We start from the raw sequence: 26,048 nt of genomic DNA on the forward strand, positions 1-26,048 counted from the left end.
AAGTCCAATTTAGAAAAAATTCGAGCTCCTTTTAATCTGTCAAATAACTCTGTGATAAGGAATAACTGATATCTGTCCTTGATGGTTATAGCATTGAGCCCCCTAAAATCAATACAGGGTCGTAATGTCCCATCTTTTTTCTTGACAAAAAAAAATCCAGCTCCCGCCGGGGAGGTAGATCTTTGTATGAAGCCCTTCTGCAAGTTATCCTGGATATATTCGGACATGGCTAGAGTCTCTGAAACGGATAAGGGATATGTTCTCCCTCGAGGTGGCATAGATCCCGGAATCAAGTTGATAGCACAGTCGAACTCCCGGTGAGGAGGTAAGGTGTTTGCGGCCTCCTTGGAGAATATGTCCGCAAATTGTTCATATTGAGAGGGTAATCTCCCTAGGCCAGAGGTACAAATAAAACTCTGCGTGCAAGAAGTTTTATTAAAACATGCTCCCAGACAATTGGATCCCCACTGCTTCAGTTTTAACGTAGTCCAATCAAATTGAGGGTTATGCCGCTGTAGCCATGGAATGCCAAGAACCACCGGATGAATGGCTTTCTTGAGTACGTAAAACGTAATTTGTTCCCAGTGGTCTGGAGCAATATGACAATCCAGAGGTTCAGTCTGATGAGTAATGGTCCCTGGTAAAGGATCCCCGTGAATAGATGAGACGACTAATGGTTTGGGACAGGGTCGGGTAGGAATCCGCAGTTGTTCGATTATTTCTTGCAGGATGAATTCTCCACCGGCACCGGAATCCACTAGGGCCAAAGTGGTAAATGTAAGTCCTTTAACCGTGAGGGTGACAGGTAGCGTAAGTGGGGGAGCTGGAGATGTAAGACCTAGGGTTACTCCCCCCATGGACCCTAGGCTCTGGAGTTTCCCAGTCGAATAGGACAGCCTGCAATCCAATGCCCGGAGCCTCCACAATATAAACAAAGTCCTTCTCTGCGTCATCTCTGACGTTCAGCAGGAGATAGGGGACCTCTGTAGTGGTTTCATTTGAATGTACTTCTCAGGTATTTGTGGGAGGAGGAGGTTGACCATAGGAGGTGATCATGCGTCATCTAACTCCCAGACTCTCTCGAGCTCTTTCCTGAATTCGTCGGTCAATTCTGGTGGCTAACTCAATAAGTGAATTTAAGGAAGTAGGAAGTTCCCTGGCTGCCAGTTCATCCTTGATTTTAGTAGATAATCCCTCCAAATAAATTGTTCGGAGGGTTGACTCTTCCCACCGAAGTTCCGTCGCCAGAGTTCAGAATTCAATATTGTAGTCCATGAGAGCTCGTCCTCCTTGACGAAGGTGTAGGAGAGTGGACCCCGCAGCGGCTTTTTTCCCTGGTTCTTCAAACACCAACCGGAACAGTTCCAGGAAGCGGGAAAAGTCCTGTAGTACTGGATCAGCAGTCTGCCACAAGGCGGAACCCCACGCTAGAGCTTTGCCATCCAACAACGACAATATATAGGTGGTTCTGGTTATATCGTCTGGGAAAAGGGAGGACTGTAGACGAAAATGCATATTGCATTGGTCAAGAAATCCCAAACATAGGCGTGGATCTTCAGCGTACCGAGGTGGAACTGGTAAAGGTATAACCGGGCGAGGGGGTCCTTGCAGCATAGGTGGAGCAAGTGTAGTAGGTGGGCTGACTGTGGGCGGATTAGCGTGCGTAGCCACCACAGTGTCTAATTGAGCATTAAGTCATTCAATGGAGGCGGCCATGGCTTCTAACATACTCTGTTGTTCGACTATCTTCTGTGCCAGACCGGGAATTGCTCGTAGTGCCGAGGCCTCTGCCGGGTCCATGGCCTTGACTTACTGTTATGGTTTCAGGGTGTGAACCCTTGGTCCAGCGAAGAACGTATGTCCGATCGCTGGTAGGCGAGGCCTAGACCAGGACGCTCACGGAGTGGACGACAGGGAGATCTGGATGCAGGCGCTTCCTGCAGGTCGTGGGATTGCAGATAAACGTCCACAGCCGGTCAAAGAAGATAGAGCTGAGCTGGCGCCTCCAGCAGGTCATGGAATCAAAGGTGGATGTCCTCAGCAGGTCATGGAAAGGAAAGTAGAGCTGGCGCCTCCAGCAGGTCGTGGAATCAAAGGTAGACATCCTCAGCAGGTCGTGGGAAATAAAGCTGAGCTGGCGCCTCCAGCAGGTCGTGAAGTCAAAAGTGGAACAGTTCAGAATAATGGGAGTTTGAGGAAACTCCACAGCCAGTCCAAGGGTCGAGAGCCAAAGAATACCTCACAGCCGGTCCAGGGATCAGAAGCCAGAGAATACGCCACAGCCGGACCAGAGGTCAGAAGCCAGAGAATATGCCACAGCCGGTCCAGGGGTCAGAAGCCAGGGAATATGCCACAGCCGGTCCAGGAATCAGAAGTCAGAGAAACACAGCAGCCGGTCCAGGGGTCGGAAGCTAGAGCACACACCACAGCCAGTCAGGAGTCAACACCGAGTATCAGGAACAGGAACCAAAACAGGAACAAGCCAGGAGCCGAGAGGAAGTCAAGGCAAGGTCTGAGGTGCAGGCCTTGCCTTTTTATAATTCCCACCCGTAGGCACACCAGGGGAGAGCCAATCCTGGCACAGGAGAGCTTTCTGCAGCGAATCCTACGCTGCAATGTAAGCCCCTGGAGGGGGCGGAGCCAGCAACCCGGAAGAGAGAGGCAGGATGCCGCGGCCATAATGTGCCGCGGACCGCGACCCCGAACCCAAGACCCAGCACTCCTTCAACGTAAACGCGGCAGTCTGCCGCGCCGGTAAGAGGTGGTTTCCCCGCGGTTCCTTACAGGAATTCCTACACCTTGAACGTAAAAACATACACCACATCCAACCAACACTCACAACTAAAAATAACCAAACCGTTGAGCTAGCAACTAAAGTACGAAATCTAGGAGTAATAATTGACCCTGAGCTAAACATGAAACAACACATCTCCTTGAAAATAAAGGAAGGATATGCGAAACTAATGATCCTAAGACGACTTAAATCTCTACTAACACTAAACAATTTCCGCACAGTTTTGCAGGCAATGATATTCGCAAGTACAGACTACTGCAACTCCCTACTGTTAGGACTACCACAATCCACAATTCGGCCACTACAAATATTACAAAATTCAGCTGCTAGAATTTTAACTGGCAAAAAAAAGAATGATCACATTACAGGAACACTTGCCGATTTACACTGGCTCCCAATTGAACAAAGAATTCAATACAAGGCATTATGCATAATACATAAACTAATCCACGATGAAAAAGCTGACTGGCTTAACACTGCTCTGCGCATACATGTCCCAAAAAGAAACCTAAGATCTGCTAATAAGGCTCTACTAACTGTTCCCTCTGTCAAAACAGCCCGCCTCACACAAGTTAGGGAAAGAGCACTATCACTGGCTGGCCCCGTGCTATGGAACACCATGCCACTCGAAATAAGGCTACAGAGAAACCTCAAAATATTCAAATCCAATCCGAAAACCTGGCTATTTAAACAAGCATTTTATAAAGATAAAGAGAAGGAAAAAAACAGTTGATTGATCAGGATGCACCAAACTAGAAGTGGTTATTTGTAACCTACAAATGCACATTAAGGTTAAATTCTTTCCGTCCAATATGCTCCCTACAGACAAGCTTAATGTACACATATAGTTTATTGAAGTGAATTGTTACCGCACTATGATGGCACATAATTAATTGTAATCTATACCACTTACTTTATTCATTATCGTGCCTTGATATAAACGTTGTGACGGTTATCTAACTTAACAACGGTATAGAAGAGCTTTTAAATAAAATAAATAAATAAATAATAGATTGTGCAACTGGTTTTTGGGACATTGAGAATGATAGTTAAACTGAAACCTTTTTTGGATGTAAAAGATTTTAAGATTATTGTACTCTCCTTTGAACTATTATAAATGATTATCTCACATTTGGATTATGTAAACGCACTAGTGATAGGCTTACCCCAACGGTTATTGCGAAGATTGCAGATTGTTCAAAAACTGGTGGCTAGAACAGTATTGGGGTGTAAGAGAAGGACTCCAGTAAATGAAATGTTATCTTTCTTACATTGGCTTCCAGTGGAGTCACTTTTAAAATTTAAGATTTTTGACCACAACATTTAAGGTATTGAGAGGTATGGCTCCAAATTATTTGCGAGAAAAGGTTCAATGCTATCAACTTCGGAGAAATTTACAGTCTAGCCAATTTTTGTGGTGCCTTCTTTTAAAATGATACAAAGATGCTAGGTAAGATCAAGGGCTTTTTCAGTGATCTCTCCAATCCTAATAATCCCCAAAGAGGCGAATTACTTACAATTTGGTAAACAACTTAAAATGTGGCTCTTTCCACAGTGTTAGATTATACTGTGTGTGAGGCTGGTATCATAAGATCTGCAAAAGGGACTGATTGATAAGTTTTATTTTTTTATTGTGTTTAATTTTTATGCTCTGTTTATTTTTAATTTTAATTTTGATTGTAATTGTATATGATGTATATTTTATTTGTATGTACACCACTTTGATTAATCTTTGAACCTTAAAGCAATCTATCAAAAAATGTGTTAAATAAAAAATAAATAAATAAAACTGCTAATTGCTTCCTGCATTATAGCCCAATGTAGCAGAGAAAGAAAAACAGGAGAGCATTACAGAGGTGTGCTCCTTCATATAAAGGTTCTGCCACTCATGAAAAATAGGGTCATTCTCAGCTCATGAAAATAAAACCTTCAGAGCCCTCCCGTTTCTCAAAGATGTAATTCCAGAAGCTGGAGGAATAGGGTTTGGGGATTTCCTAGTGTGGAACATGTATTAAGTTAGTTCTTGAGCTAACCTAATACATTTCCTGACTAGCTTTCGGGAGCTAGCACTGCCTTCATCATCAGAAGTATTGTGACGGCACATGCATACGTGAGTTGCTTGTTGTCTTCTTGGTACTGGTACATATTTTATGCAAAGCAAGTTTTATCTTCTCCCAAGGGAATATCTAGAGTTTTCTGTGCACCAGACTCTGAACTAGAAAAAAAAAGTGTTTCATACAGCAAGCTGCTGTGTGTTTTATTTTATTTCAGAAATTCCAGTTGCAGGCGTGCCTTCTCTTTTCTCCACGGACACGCCTATTTTTCTCTCCACAGACATGCCTACTTTTCTCTCCACTGGTAAGTTCAAGCAGTTTATTCCATCTGGAGGTACTTTATACACAAAAAAGAGTGTAGACCCTTGCTATCCTGCAAACAAGAGGGTGACTGTGTTATATTTATTATTAATATATTTATTATTAATATATTTAATATATTTATTATTATTAATTAATATATTTATTATTTTTTTCGTTCTCCCCCCTCTTTTTTTCCTTCTCCCAGTTAAGGCAACCATGTTATAATGTTACTTTTATGCTCCTTCAAAATGTCAATTGTTGAATTGTTGGTTATAATTTCTGCTTAGTTCGATGTAAACCGAGTTGATTTGATCTGTATCAAGAAAGTCAGTATATAAAAGCCTTAAATAAATAAATAAATAAATAAATAAATAAATAAATAAATAAATTTAAATGACAAAAGCATTTGAGTAAATGTATCTTAAACCTGCATGAAATGCATTTCAAACATATTAGTGGGAACGTTAACTGTATGTTTGAGCACAGAAAGTAATTATGTGTTTTATTTGTCAAAATATAAGATCCTGATTCAAATATATAGTTGCTCTGTGTGGTTAAAATTTCCAGATCAGCCAGTACCATTAGCTAATTCAGTATTTCTGACTAGATATCGTCAGCCACTCTTATGCAATTAAATATTTGGCTTTAAAGTGGGCCCATAGGGAAGGTAATTTTGTAACCTCACAGGTAACTTATGAGGCAAAAATGCGCATAAGTTACACCACATTTCAAAAGGGAACATATGTGAGTGTATACCTTTGCTTTGAAAATTATCCCACCAAAAATCCCTGCATTTTCAGAGTGTGTAGATTTCCCATGTAAACGTATGCACATACTTTTTAAAATCAAAAAAACATATGCATGAAAGTGAAAACTCTGCCCTCAATCCCATCCCCTGGAATGCTTCCACACAGTCCAGGTAAACCTACATGCAAACAAGACATACATGCATAAGTTTATACACATGTCAATTATATAATACTCCCATTTCTGCAGGGAAAATGGTTTGAAAATTACTGAACAAAGCATTCAGCAAATTCCATATGCCAAGGAAATCCTGTCTTTCGTTCCGTTGATTAGTTTGACTTGACCAATACATTGTGGCTTGTGTTTAGATGTATCTTGTAAGGCTGATATCCTAGGATTTGTGCTGAAAAGTTATTTGGGAGTTTTGTTTTCTTGGCCAGTTTTGCAGTACAGTTTTGTTTTAGTTTTGTAGGTATGTTTGTGTTCACTTCACATGTGACTGATAACCATTGATTTACAGCATGCATGGTTTGTCTGCAAATTTGTCAATCCAAATGCAGATAAACAAGGAAGTGGTCATTTTGTGTGTAAGGTATATAAACTCTCCCAATACTGGCTGCAAAGTTGCTGCCAAGAGCTCTGGTGTTATATGAATCATGAGGGTTTATGTAGATAAAATTCATTTGACCCTCATGATAACATTATAGCTTTCAGACAGCTTATTTTCAAGACAGTAAAGATGAAAAGTGCTAGAAAATGTGTGTGTAGACATCATTTTCACTTTCTTGTTCTTAATTTGTTTTAAATTGAAAACCTATCTTTTTGAAAAGGCATTCCCTAGTAACAAATGACAACTCAACTCTCACCTTCGTTGACTAGCTCATCAGGCTGTAGACCTATTTTAATATTTATTGCAAGCTTTTTACACTCAGTGGATATTAATATTCTTTCTTTGGATTTGAATTATGTTGTCTATCCTCATGTTTTATTCTAACTTACTTCCTAATCTACTCTGATTATCATTGTCTGTATTTATTATCTTAGGCCTGGATTTATCAAAATGCACTAAATATTGCATGCAATAGGAAAAGGGGCATGTTTTATGGTAATAGGCCGTTTATCGCAAAGTGTGATATCTTAGCACTTCGCATAGGTATTACCGCAAACTGCGATAACTTTTTCGCACTTTGCGGTAAGTACCCAAATTGTTGCAATTCCTACCTACAACCACTGGAAAGAGAGAGAGAGAGACTAGCTATAAAGCCCTCATACTAGGGGCCGCTTTGACATTCAGATTGAGAAGTACAAACAAAACAGTGCCCTCTTGTGAAGATTTGATGACCTTCGGAGTGAGGAAACTCACAGAAAGATGAAATTTGTGCAATCTTCTCTCAACCTAGGTTGAGTTTCCTCACTCCGAAGGTTATCAAATCTTCACAAGAGTGAACTGTTTTGTTTGTACATCTCACTCTGAATATTAAAGCGGCCCCTATCCTCTACACTAATACCTAGGTGGGCTTCATATAGAGGTATAAATACCTACCTAGTATGAGAGCTCTCTCTCTCTCTCGCTCTCTCTCTCTCTCCAGCAGCTTAAAAGCTATTTGCAAAACTATCACAAAGAGCAATAAAACCATATCACACGGCTTAATGAAAAAGGTGTAGTTAAAACAGTGCAATTTGATAAGCCAGCCCACTTGGCCAGAATTCCCACCCCAAACTCCTCCCCTTTTCCTAATTTGCATCGCAACATGCGTTATGGCGTTTTTGTTATGATCAAGAGATTCGTGAACCCTTGGGCCGAACGGGAACTTGGTATTACCTTGGGAGATGGCTCCGCAGGTTCCCCCGTCGGGTGGTGAGGCAGAACAGAAGCTGGGGCTGGCTGGATCCTCACTGTAGGAGACTCTGATGGACGCTGAGAGGGTGCCGAGGCATGAAGTTGGAGCAAGGGGCAGTTGGATCTTCGCCACTGGAGACCCACGGTCCCCCCAGGAGGAGCCCGTAGCGATCCGGGTCGCTGGGACTTAGGTGGACCTTTGAGAGGTCGAAGAGGCATGAGGACGGTGCAAGGGCCAACTGGAGCTTTGCCACTGGAAGCCTGCAGTCCCCCCAGGAGGACCCCATAGGGACCCGGGCTGCTGGGACTTGGGTGGGCCCTTGATGGAGGATGGTCCAAGAGAAGTCCGAGGTTGAGTACCAAAGGATCGCTGCTTGCCAGTCCGAAGTCACACACCAAAGGATCGCCGCTTGCCAGTCCGAAATCACACACCGAGGAATCACCGCTTGCCTGTCCGAAGTCACACACCGAGGAATCACCGAGAAGAAGCAGGAACCAGGAATCAGGAACTCGAGGAACCAGAAGACTCACCATAGCAAGCAGACTTGCCAAGTCAAAGAGTGAGTGGAGGAAGTCTCCCTTTATACTTCCCCTGTGCCTAGCCCATAGGAGGAGGTGCAGGCAATTAGGAGTGCGAGGGCCCTTTAAATCTAGAGAGGAGGTGCGGCCTCACGCCTAAGGGCAGGGTGGCCATTTTGGATCCGGGAGTCTGTGCAGAGCGGCCCGACGCCGCGAGGGGAAGGCCTGGGGTGCCTCCCCCGCCGTGAGCCAGCGCGGGAAGCTTCATCGGGGTACGGGAGGCCAACGGCCCCGCTAATCTCGTGCTGCCATGGCGGCCCCAGACGCAGAGTTAGGTAGGGGGTCGTGGCTGCGGGCGGCCACGTCCGTGAAACACAACAGTTTTCACAAGTGTTAAAGGTGTTTTTTTATAAATGATCCCCTTAATTTGTTATTAATATGTATGTTCATTATGTAAACCGTTTTGACTACCTCCCAGTAAAAAAAACGGTATATAAAAATTGTTTAAATAAAGAAATAGTATATTGGATATATATTTTGAAAAAAGTTTTCTAAATTCTGGTTGCAAAAGCCGACTTGTGTCATTGTTCTGCGCTCGCTAGCTTTACTCCTACAATATTTAGCAATACTAAGGTCAGTATTCAAAAGGCATTTATCTGGATAACATTTAAGTTATCAGGATAAATGCCACAGTTTGAATATTGCCGCTATTTATTCAGATACTTATTATCCAGATAACTCAATATCCAGATAAAATGTATCCAGATAACTTGAAGTTGCTTCGGGAGCATTCCAAGGAGAAGATGGCTTAGCTGAATAATTTATCCAGCTAACTCCAAATTAACTGAATAAATTATTCCACTAAATCTAGACCTGGCCAAGAACAGGGTTAAAGTTATTTGAGAACATGTTCAAGGACAGCTTTAACCTTAACTTGAGAGAGTTCTGGGAGCTCTTCCGGATGAGCTTCGGTGATCCCACACAGGAAGTTTCCGCCGGGCCCAAACCTCTCCAATTGCGCCAAGGTTCAAGGACGCTGGCCGAGTTTGCCATTGACTTCCGGACCCTTTCTTAGGAGCTCGGCTGAGGCTCTGACTGTCTACGAACCATCTTCCTTCAGGGACTCAGCCCCAGAATCAAGGACGAGGTCGCGGGCCGGGAGCTACCTAGGTCCTTGAACGCCCTCATCGACCTGGCAGGGCGTATTGATCGGCGCCATCAAGAACGCTGCCAAGAGGCCCAGATGACCACAAAACCCTCGACTCCTTCGAGATGCCCTCGACGCTCGCCTTCTCCCAAGGGTGAATCGGGAGCCCCCTGAACACCGGTTGAATAGCCCATGCAATTGGGCCATGGGAGACTTTCCACACAAGAGCGCCGGCGGCGAATTAGAGAAGGACTCTGCTTCTACTGCAGCATGGCGGGCCATCAAGTAGCCGCATGCCCGGCGTGGCCAGGAAACTCCCAGGCCTAGGACCTGAAGGAGGTCTCTTCCTGGGCCTAACCACACCTGCACCTCTATTAGCTCTACCAGTTACACTAACGTCCGCAGACAGTGAGTTCCACACGTTAGCTCTGGTAGATTCCGGAGCCGGCGGCAACTTCATTATGAAGAGTCTGGTGGAACACTTGAAGATTCCACAGGTCCGTGTTCCAGCTCCATTGGTCATCTCATTGATTCAAGGCAAGCCCCTCCCGGGACGAGTGACACTTATCATGGAACCCGTCCAGTTGAGGATTGGGCTTCTTCATCGTCAGCGGATGCCCTTCCATGTCCTGGAGCATTCTGTATACCCTGTCATCCTGGGACTTCCTTGGCTTCAAGAACACTGTCCCCAGTTCGACTGAAGAACTTTACAGTTAGCCCAATCGGGGCCAAATTGCCATGACAGCTGCCTTCAACCGGTAGTTCCAGTCCAATGCTCCACTGCTCTCGCCAGTCCCCAAGGCCTGCCAACTTCCTATGCCATGTACACGGACGTCTTTTCCAAGCGGAAGGCCGAGACACTCCCGCCTCACTGGCTATTTGATTGTGCCATCAACCTCCTCCCTGGCATGGAACCTCCTCGGGGGCGCCCCTATGCCCTTTCGCCTGCGGAGACACAATCCATGTCTCAATACATTAAAGAAAACCTGGAGAGGGGCTTCATTCGCAAGTCCACATCCCCAGCGGGGACTAGGTTCTTCTTCGTTGAAAAGAAGAATGGAACCCTTCGCCCTTGCATCGATTACCAGGGCCTGAACACCATAACTGTCAAGGACCAGTACCCCTCATCTCCGAGCTTTTCGATCGTCTACAAGGTGCAAACATTTTTATCAAGTTAGATCTCCGAGGGGCCTATAATATGATCCGCATCAAGGAGGGAGACGAATGGAAAATGGCCTTCAACACCCGAGACGGCCATTATGAGTACCTAGTGATGCCATTCGGGCTCTGCAATGCCCCGGCGGTGTTTCAAAACACCATGAATGAAATACTCTGCGACCTGCTATATCACTGTGTGGTCGTGTACCTTGACGACATCTTGATCTTCTCTGATTCCCTTGCCACTCACCATCAGCACGTCGTCCAGGAATTTGTTGCCAGAGGATGTGGTTAGTGCAGTTAGTATAGCGGTGTTTAAAAAAGGATTGGATAGGTTCTTGGAGGAGAAGTCCATTACCTGCTATTAAGTTCACTTAGAGAATAGCCACTGCCATTAGCAATGGTAACATGGAATAGACTTAGTTTTTGGGTACTTGCCAGGTTCTTATAGCCTGGATTGGCCACTGTTGGAAACAGGATGCTGGGCTTGATGGACCCTTGGTCTGACCCAGTATGGCATTTTCTTATGTTCTTATGTTCTTACTTCAATGCCTAATAGAAAACAGACTTTATGCCAAGCTCGAAAAATGTCTCTTCGAGCGGGAGTCTCTCCCTTTCTTGGGGTATATCATCTCCAGTGAAGGATTCCGTATGGATCCCCAGAAACTAAAAGCCATTCTTGAATGGCCGCAACCTTCCGGACTGAAGCCACTCCAACGGTTTTTGGTTTCGCCAATTACTACTGCTCATTTATCGCCCATTACACATCCATTGTCGCCCCCCTGATGGTCTTAACTCAAAAAGGCACAGATCCCAAGAACTGGCCTCCTGGAGCGGTGGCTGCCTTTCTTCGCCTTAAAGAGGCGTTCCTCCGACAGCCGTGCCTTCACCATCCAGACCCACAACGGCCGTTCGTCATAAAAGTGGACGCATCCTCAGAAGGCGTGGGGGCCGTCTTGAGCCAGGCTTCAGACCACCACAAGCTACACCCTTGTGCCTTCCTCTCTCTCCCCGGAAGAACGGAACTACGCCATTGGCGATAAAGAGCTCCTAGCCATTAAAGTGGCCTTAGAGGAATGGTGTCCTTGGTTGGAGGGGGCCCAACATCCGTTTACGGTCTACATGGACCACAAAAATCTTGAGTATCTGCATTGGGCACAGTGACTCAATCCTCGACAGGCACGATGGGCATTATTCTTCACCCGCTTCAACTTTGTTTTACGTTATAGGCCGGCCGGGAAGAATCTTAAGGCTGATGCCTTGTCCCGTATCTTCGAGACTACAGAAACTTCAAATGATCTTCAGTTTATCATCAAGCCATCACGCGTCCTGCTGTCCACCACCATGACTATCCGTCCCGGGAAAACTCTTGTTCCGCCGCACTTGCGGCAACAAGTTCTGAAGTGGGCTCATGACTCCCGTTGCTCAGGTCATCCGGGACAACATCGGACCTTACAGACCCTTTCTGCTACTATTGGTGGCCCAAGGTCAACAAGGATGTCCGATCCCATGTGGAATCCTGACAATCATGTGCCCGTCATAAGAGGATTCCAGATTCGGTCCCAAGCTTGCTCCAGCCATTACCAGAGCCCATGGAACCCTGGACCCATCTTGTGACAGATTTCGTATTTGATCTGCCTTCTTCCGGTGGGAACACTGTCATATGGGTAGTCATAGATCGATTTAGGTCCAAGAAAACAAAGAGGTAGGCGATCTATGGTACCGTCAGGTGAACACAGAAAGAATAGATGCCTTAATCTTTTTCGATACTTTATTGATGCAGAGACGTTCCTAATGAATTGCCCGACTCAGGCCGAGTTTCGCAGCTTCACAGCCGCTGCCTCAGGGGCTACAAATAAGCAATCATCATTAAACAAATAAATATCTCACAACAAACCATATTATTAAGATCTTATAAATATTAAAAAGAAATTTATAAAAGTTAATAAAAATCCTTTTTAAACATTCTAAAGATCTAAAAATGAAATAGCAAATCTACTGATAGAATCAAATACATAGATAAATAAATAAAAAACAATTAAATAATTAAAAAACTAAAGAACAGTAACCTTAAACATTGACATCAGACAGTACTATACCTCCAAAATTCAAATCATTGGTATCATATGATCCACTCAAATCAAAAAATGCCAGCGATGATAAAACAATTGAAAGTACTAAAAAAGAAGAAACAACCACTATTACACCATATGTAAATTTCATAAAAATTCTAATCATTCATATATGCAAATTTAAAAAAAACCCACTATTACACCATATGTAAATTTCATAAAAATTCTAATCATTCATATATGCAAATTTAAAAAAATGGCATAGAAATATAATTAATCACATTTCATGCCAGAACCATTAGTACACCACACCAAATCTTTTAATTATGGCACAACAAATAGCATACAAGTTTTAAATGTTGTTATACATTGTATCTTATATCAGCATTTTAATTGATAGCATAACCTAAATAGATTAACAGTACTACCAATGGTAATCTTGCTTAATCAATCCTCTATTGATCTAAAATTTACATAACATACATAATTTTATTATTTAAACATAACAAGAGAGTATTAATAGCAACTGCAGCACACACTCGATCTTCTATCAACTCCATTTCCATACCTCACATTCGAATAATATTTCTTTTATCATTATTGCTAATGAATTTAACATCATGGAGAGAGGGTGAAAAACACCGGGACATGTGATGAAAAAGATGAATCTGTAATATTAACAAAAAAGTCAATACTTCTAAAAATTTTTTACAAAACTTAAAAGCAGTGCAGCAAACCGCAGTTAGTGCTATGCGACTCGTGCAAGCCGCGTCTTGGTAGCCCTTATGGAAACTCCAGTTATGGCGCCAAAAAATCAATAAATATAAAAAATAATTAATAGAAAAAATATTAATAGAAGTCTACTCAAGAGTAAAAACTATGTTTGTATATAGAAGTCGAATATTTAGAATCCATCAGTAAAATAGTAAATGAAGTCAATCAGCCAGTGGGCGTGTTTAGTGTCCCGATGTGGACACCTTCTCTGAAAAAGTACACTGCGGTCTATGGAAGTGCTACCTTCGATTGTAAATTTAAAAACTCAATTTTCGAACTAACAACAGCAGCGCACATTCAACATTTTATTAACTATTTATATCATTCTCACTAGTAAGACTATAAACATCGCTATTCATTAAAAATGGGAGAAGCAGAGAGGCACCGGAACATGTTGTTAAAAAACTCCTGCTAAAATCAGTACTAATAATAACTCTGCTACTAACGATGTATAAAACAAAAACCAAAACATCAGATGCAGGAAATATTATCAATGGTTCTCATATAAATAGTTATTTAAGATTTAATATTACCTTCAAATCAATAGGTCCAAATGCAAGCTTATGTGGCAAACCGCAGTCTCTGCTATGCAACTAATGCAAGTCTCGTCCCGGTGGCCATTTTTAAAAACCAATTTTGGCGCCAAAAAACAGTAAATATAAGAAATTTTTCTGAAGAAAATCTAAATTATATCCATTCAAAATTGTGGATTAAAAACTGTATTCACATATAAAAATGATTACTTGAAATGTTTTTAAAAGTATCGCAAACTGTCAACCAAAAAGTGGGCGTGGTCAATGTCCCGGTTCTAATAACACTGGGCGTGGTTAATGTCCCGGTTCTGCTAACTACATTGATACGTGTGCTGCAGTCTATATGAATACTCACTATTGAAGTGCTGTCTTAAATTATAAAACAAAAAGATTACTATTGTTAAAATAGTGCCTATCATCCATTACATCTATAGGTGTGGTGTGTAACTTAATCGATTAGCAAAACATTTTTAAAAAAACCTTTTAAAATTATTTAAAAATGCATATATGATGAATATAACTCCTAACTTTTATAAATTTCTTTTTAATATTTATAAGATCTTAATAATATGGTTTGTTGTGAGATATTTATTTGTTTAATGATGATTGCTTATTTGTAGCCCCTGAGGCAGCGGCTGTGAAGCTGCGAAACTCGGCCTGAGTCGGGCAATTCATTAGGAACGTCTCTGCATCAATAAAGTATCGAAAAAGATTAAGGCATCTATTCTTTCTGTGTTCACCATAGATCGATTTAGTAAAATAGCACATTTCGTGCCCCTTCCTGTGTTGCCATCAGCACCACAGTTGGCCCAGCTGTTTATCCAGCACATTTTTAGACTGCATGGTCTACCCAGTAGCATCCTCTCGGACCGAGGCCCCCAATTTACCGCCAGATTCTGGAGGGCCCTCTGCCAGAAGTTCGTCACTTTGGACTATACTTCTGCCTACCACTCTCAAACCAATGGCCTAGCAGAGAGGATGAATCAAATCCTTAAGCAGTTCCTTCGCATTTATGTGAATGAGAAACAGGATGACTGGGCAAGTCTACTTCCATGGGCAGACTTCGCACTCAATTCACACCTTTCTACTGCCACCGGATCCTCTCCATTCCAGATAGTCTATGGGAAGCAACCATGTCCGCCACTGCCTGTTCCCATTTCCGTCACGTCTCCTGTGGCCCAACTCTCAGCGGACGAACTGCATCGCCTTTGGGTCTCCACACGGCACGCACTGCTCAAAGCCAGTCAGGTGGCAAAAAGATATGCAGATCAGCGACGGACACCGTACCCGCCTTTGAGACCTGGTCAAAAGGTATGGCTGAGCACACAGTTTATCCGTCTGAAATTGCCTTCCGCATGACTGGCCCCTCGACTTATTGGACCTTTTCCCATCCTCCGTCAGATTGGTGCAGTATCGTATCAGATTAGACTACCACTATCACTCAAGATCCATAACACGTTCCATGCCTCTCTTTTGAAGCCCTTGGTGCTTTCGTGGCCTCCGACTCCCCAACCTATCACCTCTGAAGACAACCTCACCTATCAGGTCCGAGAGGTCTTGGATATTCGGAAGCATAGAAAGAGATGGGAGTATCTGATAGCCTGGGAGGGGTTCGGCCCCGAAGAAAACACCTGGGAGCTATTGGCCAACATCCTAGACTGGGGCTTACTTGCTCAGTTCCATGGAGATCATCCGTCCAAACCCAGGCCTCCTGGGAGGTGCCCTAAAGAGGGGGGTACTGTTGTTTTCCGCGGATGGCCGCAGCCATGGCCCCCTACCTGACCTGTGACGGCAGGCCTCCGCGGTGGCCGCCGGGTCAGGAGCCATTCCTGCTCTTCCCTCGCAGTGTCAGGCAGCTTTCCTCCGCTGCCGGAAATCCAAGATGGCCGCCACCATCTTAGGCACGAGGCCGCGCCTCCTTGCTGAATTTAAAAGGACCTCGTCCCTTTAAGTGCCTGCACCTGTTTCCAATGAATCAGGCCAGGGGAAGTATTTAAGGAGACTTCCTCTGCTCATTCCTTGACTTGGCAACAGCATTGTTCGAGCTTGCTTGCTTCGGCGAGTCTTCTGGTGCTGCGGATCCTTGCTTCCTGGTTCCTGTTTCGTCTCAGTGATTCCTTGGTATCTGACTTTGGATTGGCAAGCAGTGATTCCTGGTGTATGACTTCGGACTGGCAAGCGGTGATTCCTGATGTGTGACTTCGGACTGGCAAGCGGCGATCCCTCGGTGTGTGACCTCGGATTGGTAAGCAACGACCCTCTGGCACTTGACCTTGGACTTCTTCTGGACCATTGTCTCCAAGGGCCCACCTAAGTCCCAGCGGCTTGGGTCCCTACAGGCTCCTCCTGGGGGTACCTCGGGCTTCCAGTGGCAAAGCTCCAGTTGGCCCTTGCACCGACCTCACAACTCCTCGACCTCTCAAAGGTCTGCCTAAGTCCCAGCGGCCCGGGTCTCAGTACTGCCCCTCACATAGGCTCCCTCTGTCCCTCTCTCTCACACACACAGGCGCTCTCTCTTGCGCGCACACACACACACACACACACTCATACAGGCTCCCTCTCTCTCATGCATACACCCTCACACAGGCTACCTTTCTCTCTCTCACACACCCCTTACACACAGACTCCCTCTTTGTCTCTCTGTCTCACACACACACACACACATCCCTTCACACAGGCTCCTTCTCTCACAAACAAGCACCCTCACTCTACCACATACACGCATTCCTTTTTTCGTCCACACCAGCGCCCAATCTCTCACACATTCCTTCACAATCTCTTCACAAAGACTCCTTCGGTCTGGCACACACACACACCCCCTCACTCATGCTCTCTCTCTCACACACACATATACACACACATACACTTCTACACACAGCCTTGCAGTCTCTCATACAAACAACCTCCACACTTAGACTCATTCTCACTGGAGCCTGCTCCGCTCGCAGCACACCAGGACTTGCATCTCCATCTTCACCGAGAGTGAGATGGGCTATGCTTGCGGCATGCCAGGACCTGCACCATCTTTGCCACGAGTGGGATGCACTCCACTCACAGCACACCATGGCCTTCTCCCTCCTTGCCGCAGTGTAGCATGCTGCAGTCTTCTCCCTCTTCGCCATGATGCAGCAGGCCTGGGCCTGCTTTTCTTCACTGTGAAAGGAATGGTCTCTGCTCACAGCATGCTGGGATCTGCTCCATCTTTGCTGCAGTGGGATGGGATCCATTCGTGGCACGCCAGGTCCTGCTCCAAATTCTGAACAGAAATTGGAAATTCTGCGCAGGAGGGGAATTCTGTGCAAATTCTGTGCTCCGCAATAGCACAGAATTCCCCCAGGAGTATATTATGAATGTGATCCTGTAAGCTGCTTCAAACCTTGAAGAGGTGGGATATACATTTTTAAAAATAAATAAAATATGTTTAGGGAACGCCAACTCATTATGATCTGCTGGGTACTTCTTCCAAGTGACCTGGATTGGTCACTATCTGAGACAGGATGCCAGGGTTCTATGAATCATTGGTTTAACCTAATATGATATTTCTTATGTTCTTATCTTTTTAGCCTCCACTACCAAAATGACAACCACAACTACTCCATTTGTTTTTACAGGTATGTATCAAGCTATCTTATCATTGTAGCATGCATTATAGCACTGTAGCATTATACTCAGTATCCTGCAGAAGAAGCAAATCACTTAACTACTGGAAAAAAATTAACAGCGAGAAGAGAAGAGGCAATGAAATAGGCTAACACGTCAAGGAAAAAAATAGATGAATTTATAAAAATATGTCTCAGAGTCTAACTAATTAGGAGGACCTACTCAGAGTGGATTGTTGTAACATTCTTCCTTAGAAAAGTATTTATAAACTCCAGCAAATCCAAAAAAGCATCAGCTTGCGTAGTGGCTAGTCTAAAATTCTAAGCGCATATTAAACCTGATCGAGAGAGCTACATTGACTCCTTATAGGTGCCCATATCCACTTTAAGATAGTGGTTTTAGGCCAGCCCTGAGGCTGAGGCGGCAAGTGCTGTGGATGGCCATGCAAACGTTGTCTGGTTTGAACCCTGAGTCAGGTATTCTGCTCCCCCACTTGGCTGGGGCTGGAAACAGCATCTACAGCCCCTGGGAGAGGGAACCATGGTCATTGCTAAACGGTGACACCTAGTGGCTGGATTCGGGACCTATGATTAGAGCCCTGATGCATGGCCCTGACCCAGGACCCAGGAACATCGTTGCAATCACCAGGCTAGGTATGTTATGGGCAAGGAGGGGGATATGGAAACAGAAGTTGTGATTAAACCCTATGGTGCCAGATCCCAGCCCTGATTCCCTGAGCTGGAAGTACAAAGAAGCAAGATAAAATGCCTGAATGGGACAAAAAGATAGTGGTTTTAGCATTCAAAGCTCTGTAAAATTTAGGACTTCAATATTTGAAAAACCGTTCTCCTTTTACACTCCGTCTAGATCCTTCAGATCTAGCCAAGCCGTATTACTTATTATACCCTCTAATTATATCTAAAGCAAGACAATAGAGCACTTGCAAGAAAAAGTTTTCTTGTGCTGCTCCCACAATTTAGAATGTACTCCCCAAGGAACTCTGTGTTATTAAATATTATGTGAGGTTTTGTAAGATTTTAAAGGCATGTTTATTTGCCTCCTCTTTAATTTTATACTCAAAATTGGAAAGTAGGTGTTTTTATTAACTGGTGTATGCCTGCTATATAGGCATTGGTTTCCCCTTGTGTTGGTATTCAATTTATCGTTAACATATTAAGTCTGTGCAGCAACTCGCTGGAAAGCAGTAATTGGGTTTTCCATCTTTGTTTTTATCAAATCACTGTTACAAACTGAAGTCATTTTTAGTAGGGATGTGCAGAGCAAAAGTTTATGTTCATAAGTCCATAAGTCGAAAGGGGGGGTCAATTTCGGTCAATATGGACATATGGAGAATTCTATAAGTTGAGTCTATGTCCATACGTGCAAATAAAAATTTAAACCCCTCACCCTCCTTAATCCCCCCCCCAAGACTTACCAAAACTCCCTGGAGGTCCAGCGGGGAGTCAGGATGCCATTTCTGAACTCCTTTGCGAGGAGCACGTGACGTCGGCATCACGTCGGAGTGACGCGGCGTCACGTGATTCCCCGCGTGTTCGCTCCGGGACCCTCGTTGCACCCAAAAGGAACTTTTGGCCAGCTTGTGGGGGCGATTTCCAACGTATTCAACATAGCTATGTTGAATAAGTTGGAAATCCGATCGTTTTCGCCTCATCACTTTTTTAAGTTAAAAAACAAAAATAAGTTGCGTTTTACATTTAAGTTCAAAACGAATGCACACCCCTAATTTTTAGTAATATCAATATCCTGAATTGTATCTTATATGGTATGAATGATTTTTGCGTGTGACATTATTTTTACCTTATGTCTGTTGGTTTAAGCCTTGTTTGGTTCTTATGTCAAATTATTTTAAATTTTAACTTTGTATTATTTGTGATATATTTTGTAAGCTGCTTTGGGCATTCTTTTGGAATGGAGCTAAACACCAAAAGCCCTAAAATAGATAGGATATGAATAGGTGTGTGAGATGTCAGCATGTTAGAAATTACTTTTTGGGGCCAAGGGTGCCTGATCAGTAGTAGCAGTAGTAGTTGAATTGTAACACTGTGGAGCCTAGGACGTGGTGGTGTTATGGAGACCTAAAATTAAAGCAACTTAGCACGTTTCATCACCTCTGCTCTTCTTCCTCTTGCAAGCATTATACATATGCAATAGTGTCATTTGGTGAGCTCTGTGGCTAACAGCAGCACAGGGTTCCTAGAATTTCCTTCTGCCCTTTCTCCCCCTGCTTCCTGCGCTGTGTGTTGTTATTCCCCAAGAGTAGGAAAGCAAAGCAGCTAAATGCCTGTGTGTCTTCTTGGAACACAAAGCGCAATAATCCCTTGCAGCTATCTCATCTTATCTCCGTCCATTGCCAGCCGTGTAAGACACGGTCCAGGTCAAAAGCATGGTATGCCAAATGTATTTACGGCCACCAGTACCACATGGAAGAAAGTGCCTTCCCTAAACTGGACTCCCCCACCCAAAGGCGACCTTACAGCTCCATAGCAGAAGTGCAGGCTGAGACAGCTCTGCTTTTTGCTCTCATTGCATAATCTCGATGTTTGCTTCTTAAGAAGTTGAAACCCTAAATCCATAGATGAGATGGAAGTGAAAGCAGGACTGGGCTCAGTCCTTCCCCTCTTGACGTGGAGCCATACCGTCAATGTTAGAGAGCTATGAGACTACGTAGATCTCTCACGGCCGGTGGCAGACATCCCACAGCGACGCCACTGAAATGCGAGGAGCCAGCCCAGGTGTCCCATCCCCAACAGCAACTTATCTGAAGCAACCATTTTACCCTCTACCCAGAATTTTGCATTTTAAAAACGTGGACAGTAGGCACGTGCAACCGACAAGGCTATGGCAGGAGCTGCAGGTCGCCTTTTGCTGCAATGGATTTATGGCAGCAGAGTTCTTTCTTATTTTTAAGCAAAGCTTGAGGATCTGCCTCCTGGCACACCAGGAAAGTATAGACAGCAGAGAATATTTTTCTGCAACCATGAGTTAGAAGTTTTTGGTTTTCTCCAGGTCTTCAGGAGCTTCCTATACAAAATACATTTTAAATACAGAGAGCAGAATGGAAGGGAGAACTGTATTCAAGAAACTTCAGGAGCATTTATCTTGTTGAGTATTGACCTACCATATCATCAAGCATGGCCTAAGTGGGAGAAAACTTTAGTTATTTTAAATATGTTATTACCCACAGCTATCTAGCATTCTATGTGGGAAACAATCTTAAATTACATAACAGATAAAAAGAAACTATCAAACAGGTACGCTGAGCTGAAACAAATGCTGGAATTTTAAATTTAAGCTGTTCAAACTGCGACATCAGAGATATGAAGGCAACAGTGCCAAAGTGCCCAACAACGTCTGCTTATTTTCTCATTTTGAAAGCTTGGGCAAATAAAAAAATGTTATTTACCCATTTCCAAAAAATTGCAGCACCAGAGTTTGCATTAGTAGGAGAGATGGGTCACTCTAATCTGTGTCCCCCTCCCACTTTGCCTTTAGACACATAAACTGTTCTTCTGCTCGCACACAGGAATTGTCGTGCCAGGGATTCTCTGCATTTCCCGTCTCGAGTAATTGACTTCTAAATCCTTATTCACGGCAGGCTGCGGCAGAAGGATCCTAAAGCCACTCAGCAGGATATTAGGAGGCACGGCTGCGGCGATGGGTGACTGGCCCTGGCAAGCCAGCCTTCGGTTTCTTGGGAGTCACAGCTGCGGCGCATCTTTGGTCAGTGACTCGTGGTTGGTGACTGCGGCGCACTGCTTTGAATGGTAAGATCCCATGCAGAAAAAAAAAAAAATCGCCAACATTCAGGATGTCCGGGAAAATATAAGCAAAGATGCAGGACAAAAGCATTTACAGTGAGACTGAACTGCTGAGTCCTGCTGGTGCAAACCAGGGGTCGGGAACAGTCTCACTCTCAGCACTTCCTACCTGAACCTTCGCTGATATTTGTCTTCAAAATTGGAACCTGTTAAATGAAGAGCTTATTCGTCTTGCAGGTATTTCCTGCTGTTTATTGATCGATCTACCTTTCAAACTGTTTTTTGTTTTTTTTTTAATCCAGCAGTTTCCTGCTGCTCATTTGGGCTTCTGTCTCAATTGGAAGCAACCTTTTTGGGTTACGGTTCAATGAGCCTTCATTCAAAATCACCTGGGGTCTTTCCCTGTTTTATCACCTGCACCCCTAGCCCAGCCCTTGAGGTAACAGCCCTTGGCCAGGAGCCACAGACTGCAGGTCTCTCCAGAATCTGGGGTGCGTGCAGGGGCGGATTCCCGCTGATGACCGGCCCTGGGATTCGCCGCCCCGGCCAGTACCAGAGATACCACATGGTCTGCTGAGCGCGGCTCTGTCACAGCCTCGCTCGGCAGACCACGTGACTAGAGCGACCGGCACACCAGGGGATGCCCGATCCCCCGATAGGCCAATCCGCCCCTGGGTGCGTGCACCCTGGATCCAGCCAGTAGATGTTACCTTTGACTGAGCGATAGCGGAGACTCCCTCTCCCCTCCACTCCCTATCCTGGTGTGGAGGGGCTGTGAACGCTGCCCCCGCACCATCCCCAGCCCTAGGTGGCACTGTGAATGGAAGACCTGACCTGTTACCTGAAGTCAACCTTAATTTCTAAGAGGTCCATATTCAGAGACATTTAGCCGGATAACTCACAAGTTATCTGGATAAATACCAACTTTTGAATGTTTTGGGCACTTATCCAGCTAACTTTAGCCAGATAGTTCATTATCTGGGTAAGATTTAGCTGGATAATGTAGGGGCATTTCTAGGAGGAGTTAGGTTAGCTGGATAAATTATTCAGATATTCAGAGTTAGCCAAATAACATATCCAGCTAACTCTGGTCATGCTGTAGAGCTGTCCTAAAGTTATCTATCTATCTTTAAGTTATCTGTCTATATTCAGTAGTGTGGCTGAATCACTGAATATTCCTCCAAAGTTAGCCGGATAAATGTATCTGGATAACTTTGCAGTCCAGCCAGTGACTGAAAATGGACCTCCATATAAGAAAAGTCTTGTCTGCCAATAGATATGAATTCCTGTTAGAAACACTTCTCGTACAGTTTGGATTTTATCAGTAACTGTATGCACAGTTTTTAATTAATTAGGAAACATTTCCATCACAGACCTTCTTTTTATTTGCAAATCACCACTAATAAAGCAGAAGAACACTTCATAACAGCATTACATTCATATGCACTGTAAGATCCTATACTGCTTTACAAATAATTCATGTGAAATTATTTGTTTATTAAATAAACAACAAAGTAGCTGGGTAGAGATGATACATTTGTCACAGGGGCCCTGAACTAAGCCCTAGGTCACTAAAAATTAGCCTTGGAGAAATATTCAGGGATGTCACTTAACCTCTATTTGTGGGTTACTGTGATGAGTCATTATGGCGGAGGTTTATTAAGGGGGGTTTGGTCTATTCCTGCAATGCAGTGTTATGAAGGAGAGCCTCTGGGGCACATTTCTTTGAGGTCGCTATAAGGTGCAGTTCAGAACCGAGGTGTGTCAGTAGAGTCTTGGTGGTTCCTGCTATTGATATTTGGCGATTGTGGAGACAGGAAGGCAGCTAGTCTACATTAGGGATGTGAATCGTTTTTTGACGATTTAAAACAATCGTCAGATATATTTTAAATCATCAAAAATCGTTAAGGGTCACGATACAATAGAAATTCCCCCGATTTAGCGTGAAAAATCATAAATCGGGGGAGGGGGGAGGGCGGGGAAACCCGGCACACCAAAAAAAACCCCTAAACCCACCCCGACCCTATAAAACGAATCCCTTACCTTCCCCCACCCTCCCGAACCCCCCCAAAACTTTTAACGATTACCTGGTGGTCCAGTGGGGGCGCGGGGACCGATCTCCTGCTCTCGGGCCATCGGCGCCATTTTGGCTGCCACTCAAAAATGGCGCCGATGGCCCGATAAAAAAAAACCCCACCCGACCCTTTCAAAACAACCCCTTAGCTTCCCCCACCCTCCCGAGCCCCCCAAAACATTTTAAAATTACCTGGTGGTCTAGTGGTGGACCCGGGAGCGATCTCCCGTTCTCGGGCCGTCGGCTGCCACTCATAAAGATGGCGCCGATGGCCCTTTGCCCTTACCATATGACAGGGTATCCGTGCCATTGGCCGGCCCCTGTCACATGGTAGGAGCACTGGCTGGCCGGCGCCATCTTTAAAGATGGCCGCCACCGTATTTAAAGATGGCTGCCGCCGTCTTAAATATGGCCGCCGCCACCTTTAAAGATGGCGCCAGCCATCCAGTGCTCCTACCATGTGACAGGAGCCGGCCAATGGCACGGATACCCTGTCATATGGTAAGTGGTTAATTTTAAAGGGTCGGGCCTCACCAAAAAAAAAAATAACGATGTGAATCAGAACCAATTCCGATTCACATCACCCACATCACCCACGATAAGATTATCCCCCCCCTCTAGCTGAACCCAATCGTTAAGACGATCGGGCACACGATTCACATCTCTAGTCTACATAGCCCGAGAAAGGCTAAGCCATGGGACCAATGAACTATTCCTAGGCTCCTGGGTGGTGTCCCATGGCAGCCTAGGAAGAACAGCAGCCTTGTGTACAGTTTTGCAAATGAGGTGAACTGTCCTGATGAGACAGACAATCACAGAGAATTCTGGGTGCAGATGTGAATACTAAAAACTCATCTGCTTTTTTCAGGAAGAGTATTGGGTTCTTGCTGCTTCCTTACTACTCTTAAGAACCTACGATCCCTGAAGGAAGCAGTGAATTTTAATATTGATCATCTGTGACTGCTAGAAAGTCCAGAAATAAAAGTTTCGTTTTGTTGAAGTTTTGGTCTGAGACCCTCCTTTATAAATCTCAAGGTGTGGGTTCAACAGAAGCATCAGTCCGTCTGTGGAAGAAGTAGGGATGCAGTCAGAGGGGGATCAAAGAGGGTAGAGTTGTGATGCTTTTCCGACCGGACCCATGCCGAAGACCCGATCGGACCTGCGCCGACCCGAGGCTCGCGAGCCACGACAGCCTGAGGATCGAGGCCTACCTGCCTTCCTACGCCTGCTGAAGCCGCCGCCCATATCCGCCGACATCACCAAGAGCAACGAGGGACCCGAAGAAAAGGCCCTGCGGTGAGCTCTCCAACCCCTTTCCGGCCGAGAATAGCGCCACGAGCCCAGCCAAGGCCCCCGACTGGACCCACGCCGAAGACCCGACCAGACCCGCGCCGACCCGAGGCCCGCGAACCACGACAGCCTGAGGATCGAGGCCTACCTGCCTTCCTACGCCTGCTGAAGCCGCCACCCATGTCCGCCGATGTCACCAAGAGCGACGAGGGACCCGAAGAAAAGGCCCTGCGGTGAGCCGTAGGCGCTGCGCGCCCTGCGTCGTGCGCCGAAGGAGCGCGACTAAGGGGCCTGCCCCTTAGTGTGCCCCTTTGTGCTGCCCCTTCTTTTATCTGTCCTGCACTCCTAAAATCCTTTGACACCCCCTCACACTCCCTCCCCGTCAGTGGTAATCATCTTCAGTAGCCCATCCCATCCTACCCCCCCCCCCCCATTAATGCAACTTCACAACATCCATACACTCAAACGCAGCAAACACAGACCAACCCCAACCCCCCACTTTCACCACTGATCATTCCTTAAACCCATCCTACCTACCATGATCTCCTCCCCAATCACCCAAATCTTCGGCATGGCCGCCCTATCACTCATCCTATTTAACGCACAATCACTAAGTATTTATTTTATTTATTTATTTAAAATATTTATATACCGTTTTATAAAATGAGTTTTTGTCAAAACGGTTTACATAATTAAAATAAAGTTTTTCAAAGAAAGTCAAATTAAAAATTAAAATAAGTTAAAATATACAAAAATTAGTCAAATAGCTAAAAATTTAGCTTAAAAAAAAATCAAATTAAATTACTCAAAAATAAAATAATAATAAGAATATGTTGCCATGGACTTCCTATCAGGGGGAAGAAGGGAAGGAGGGGGGGGAAGGGGGGTATGAGAAAATAGAAATGTAGCTAGTATGAGGGGAATGGTAAAAAGGGGGAAGGAATGAAATGAATATGATGAGTGAAGAAATGAAATGAATGAGCATTAAACTTGTTCTTGAGTGGATGTTTGAAATGCGAGTTGGAACAAATGTGTTTTGAGTGATTTTTTGAAGTGAGACGGATTTGATATAGATCGAAGAGGGTTTGGGAGTGAATTCCAGAGAATGGGACCGGCTACCGAGAAAGCTCTCTTTCTGGTGACGTCTAATCTGGCTTGTTTGGGTGAGGGAATGTCTAAGAGATTTTGGGTAAGTGATCTTAAATGTCTTGTTGGTTTGTAAATCCGTAGTAATGAGCAGAGCCAGGTGGAAGTTGGATTATGAATTAGGCTATGAATAGTGGAAAGAATTTTATATTTTATCCTGAATTTTATGGGGAGCCAATGTAAAGATTGAAGGATAGGAGTGATATGATGATGTAAAG

At 44.5% G+C, this 26,048-nt stretch overlaps 1 protein-coding gene across 1 annotated transcript in view; it reads left to right on the forward strand.

The window, feature by feature from the left end:
• The first annotated feature begins 5,068 nt into the window (after positions 1–5,068).
• The window catches only part of LOC115090982 (transmembrane protease serine 11C-like), a 54,785-nt gene continuing 33,805 nt past the window's right edge, over positions 5,069–26,048 (forward strand). Inside the window, exons 1-3 of the mRNA XM_029600731.1 lie at positions 5,069–5,152; positions 17,505–17,552; positions 21,158–21,326. Coding sequence (XP_029456591.1) covers positions 5,131–5,152; positions 17,505–17,552; positions 21,158–21,326 — 239 coding nt within the window. The 5' untranslated portion in view covers positions 5,069–5,130. The remainder of the gene's footprint in view (positions 5,153–17,504; positions 17,553–21,157; positions 21,327–26,048) is intronic.

Source organism: Rhinatrema bivittatum, chromosome 1, assembly GCF_901001135.1.
Source record: "Rhinatrema bivittatum chromosome 1, aRhiBiv1.1, whole genome shotgun sequence".
In the NCBI taxonomy this organism is placed as follows: domain Eukaryota; kingdom Metazoa; phylum Chordata; class Amphibia; order Gymnophiona; family Rhinatrematidae; genus Rhinatrema; species Rhinatrema bivittatum.